The sequence below is a fragment of the Diabrotica virgifera genome, chromosome 5, assembly GCF_917563875.1.
Source record: "Diabrotica virgifera virgifera chromosome 5, PGI_DIABVI_V3a".
Lineage (NCBI taxonomy): Eukaryota > Metazoa > Arthropoda > Insecta > Coleoptera > Chrysomelidae > Diabrotica > Diabrotica virgifera.
This window is the reverse complement of record NC_065447.1, coordinates 137,085,011-137,087,178: the sequence shown is the minus strand read 5'-3', so window position 1 is coordinate 137,087,178 and position 2,168 is coordinate 137,085,011. Positions and strand designations below refer to the sequence as shown.

The window sequence follows — 2,168 nt, the reverse complement described above, 5'->3', positions numbered from 1 at the left end:
ATAATACCTTCATTTTCACGTTTATTTTGATTTATTTATTTACCTTTTATTTTGATTTTTTAATTTTACTCGACCAATTCTGTGTCCGCCTTTGATAATTAATGTCAATTTGACGTAAAAAGTGCTTTTAAACGAGGTAAAAACTCAAAAAGTCGGCTACTAATATCCATGTATAAACTATTCCGTGGCAGCAGCTGTACAGAAGAATGAAAAAGGCAACCGTAGATACGCATTTCTGACTATTGGTCTTCATCAGTACGGTGCAGCTAAGGTTAAAAAGTAAAACACACTTGGAAAATGATCAATAAAAAGAAACGCAGCAGGAAGCAATGCAACCAATTTGTAGCAATAATGCTAGAAGGCCTATCATTAGAGTATAGAAAAATTGACAGGCATTCAACCAAAGAATTTAAGTTTTAATAATTAGTTTTCATAAAAATAATATTCTATTTATTAAAATTTCACATGGCATTACAAATTACATTAAAAATAAGACAATAAGTATGATTTTTGTAAAGTTTGAGTTTAACATGATTTCTCATATACAGCTTTTAAATGAGTAAACAATTGACTATCTTCTTCAGTTTGCATCATCATTTTGTAAACTAACTGACCCTTGTTGTTTAAACTAAATTCTCTTCGGAAGGCTGTTATTTTTTTAGGTGTTGTCTCTCCGTGTTCAATGATCTGATTTTTGAGTTTCATATTACAACCTTTTACTCTTCCAACTTCAACACTTGCAAACCCTCTACTATGAGCCGTTACTAAACTGACATTTTTTCCTACTTCATCTATATATAAATAACCATTTTGTATGTGAAGAGGTATTAGTGTTTCTGAATCCCAACTTATTGAATCAAATTTTAATTGTGGTTGTCCTAGAGATGTAAAACTTAAAATTTCTTTAAAAGGACGAGGTTCATATTTTGTGGGATGTTCACTTACTGCACAAACTGGTTTCCACGTTCCCATTATCCAACACAGTGGTCGTAAGATTTTGTGCATTTTACCCGCTTGCATTTCCATTTTAATTGTGATTTGGTACACGATAGATGAACAGAAATTTAGAGAAGAAAAACTGGTATACACAAAACACACATTGATTTATAACTGACAATCTTGACGGAACAAAAAATTCCAGAAGCTTATTGTAGTCGATATAATTTACCTAATGTTCTTAATGTTGTGACAAGAACTTGTCAGTATTTAAAATAATTGCTTTGTCAGTCTAATGTGAAGTTTTATGCGAATAAAAGCCAAATTCTGCATGAGGTATTTTACTACAATTTTATTCGCATAAATATTCGATTAAATATAAAACGGAGAAGTATGTACTTTAGGCCAGATAAACTAGAGTCTGATCCAAACTCCCAAACTGCCGCCAAAGAAATCAAACACCGGTATGAAATAAATATTCAAGCATTTTTTGGAAAGCGGTGAATCTAAAAATAAAGAACTATACCTCGTTTTTAAACTAGGAGGAATAATTCAAATCTCTATCTATCTTCGAGCCTTAATCTATCCATCTTTGGACATAGACCTCCCCTTCTCTTTTCCACTGGTTTCTATTCAGCGCTGTGGTCATCCATCTGGATCCGGCATGCTTTTTGAGATCGTCGCTCCATCTCATAGGAGGTCTTCCTCTTCCTCTCTTATGTTCCCATGGTCGCCAGTAGATTCTTTGCTTATTCCATCTTTCAGCTGCTTGTAGGATGGTGTGAATTGCAAATTTACATTTGAGTTTTGCCACCTGTTGCTCAACGTCTTTCACTTTGGTTACTCCTCTGATCCAGAAGTTTCTTTTGCGATCTTTAAGTTTTATTTGCAGCATCTGTCTTTCCATCGATCTTTGCGCTTTTGCCACTTTTTCTATATTCTTCTTTGTAAGTGTCCAAACTTGGGAGCCATATGTGAAAACAGGAAGTATACACTGTTTAAAAATTCGCGCTCTAAGATATTGCGGGTATTTTTTGTTTTTCAACAATGTAGCTTAATTTACCGAATACTACCCAGACCCAATGCTACCCAAGCCAGTCTAATTCGCCTTTTTATTTCTGCCGTTTGGTTTTCCTTCCTGAGCGTTAATATCTGTCCTAAATAGGTATGTACATATATTCCTTAATTTGTTCTATTATATTTTGACCTAACGTGATCGATGAGTTTTCGTC

General features: G+C 33.8%; 1 protein-coding gene across 1 annotated transcript; it reads right to left on the bottom strand.

The window, feature by feature from the left end:
• Window positions 1–427: 427 nt before the first annotated feature.
• Window positions 428–1,164, bottom strand: LOC126884442 (peroxynitrite isomerase THAP4-like). The gene has a single exon (XM_050650359.1). It carries the CDS (start codon window positions 1,024–1,026, stop codon window positions 526–528), a length of 501 nt encoding a protein of 166 aa, XP_050506316.1. The 5' UTR covers window positions 1,027–1,164; the 3' UTR covers window positions 428–525.
• Window positions 1,165–2,168: the final 1,004 nt, after the last annotated feature.

Excerpts from the sequence above, each read along its gene's own strand:
- LOC126884442 (XM_050650359.1), bottom strand. The coding sequence starts at position 1,026 with ATGGAAATGCAAGCGGGTAAAATGCACAAAATCTTACGACCACTGTGT.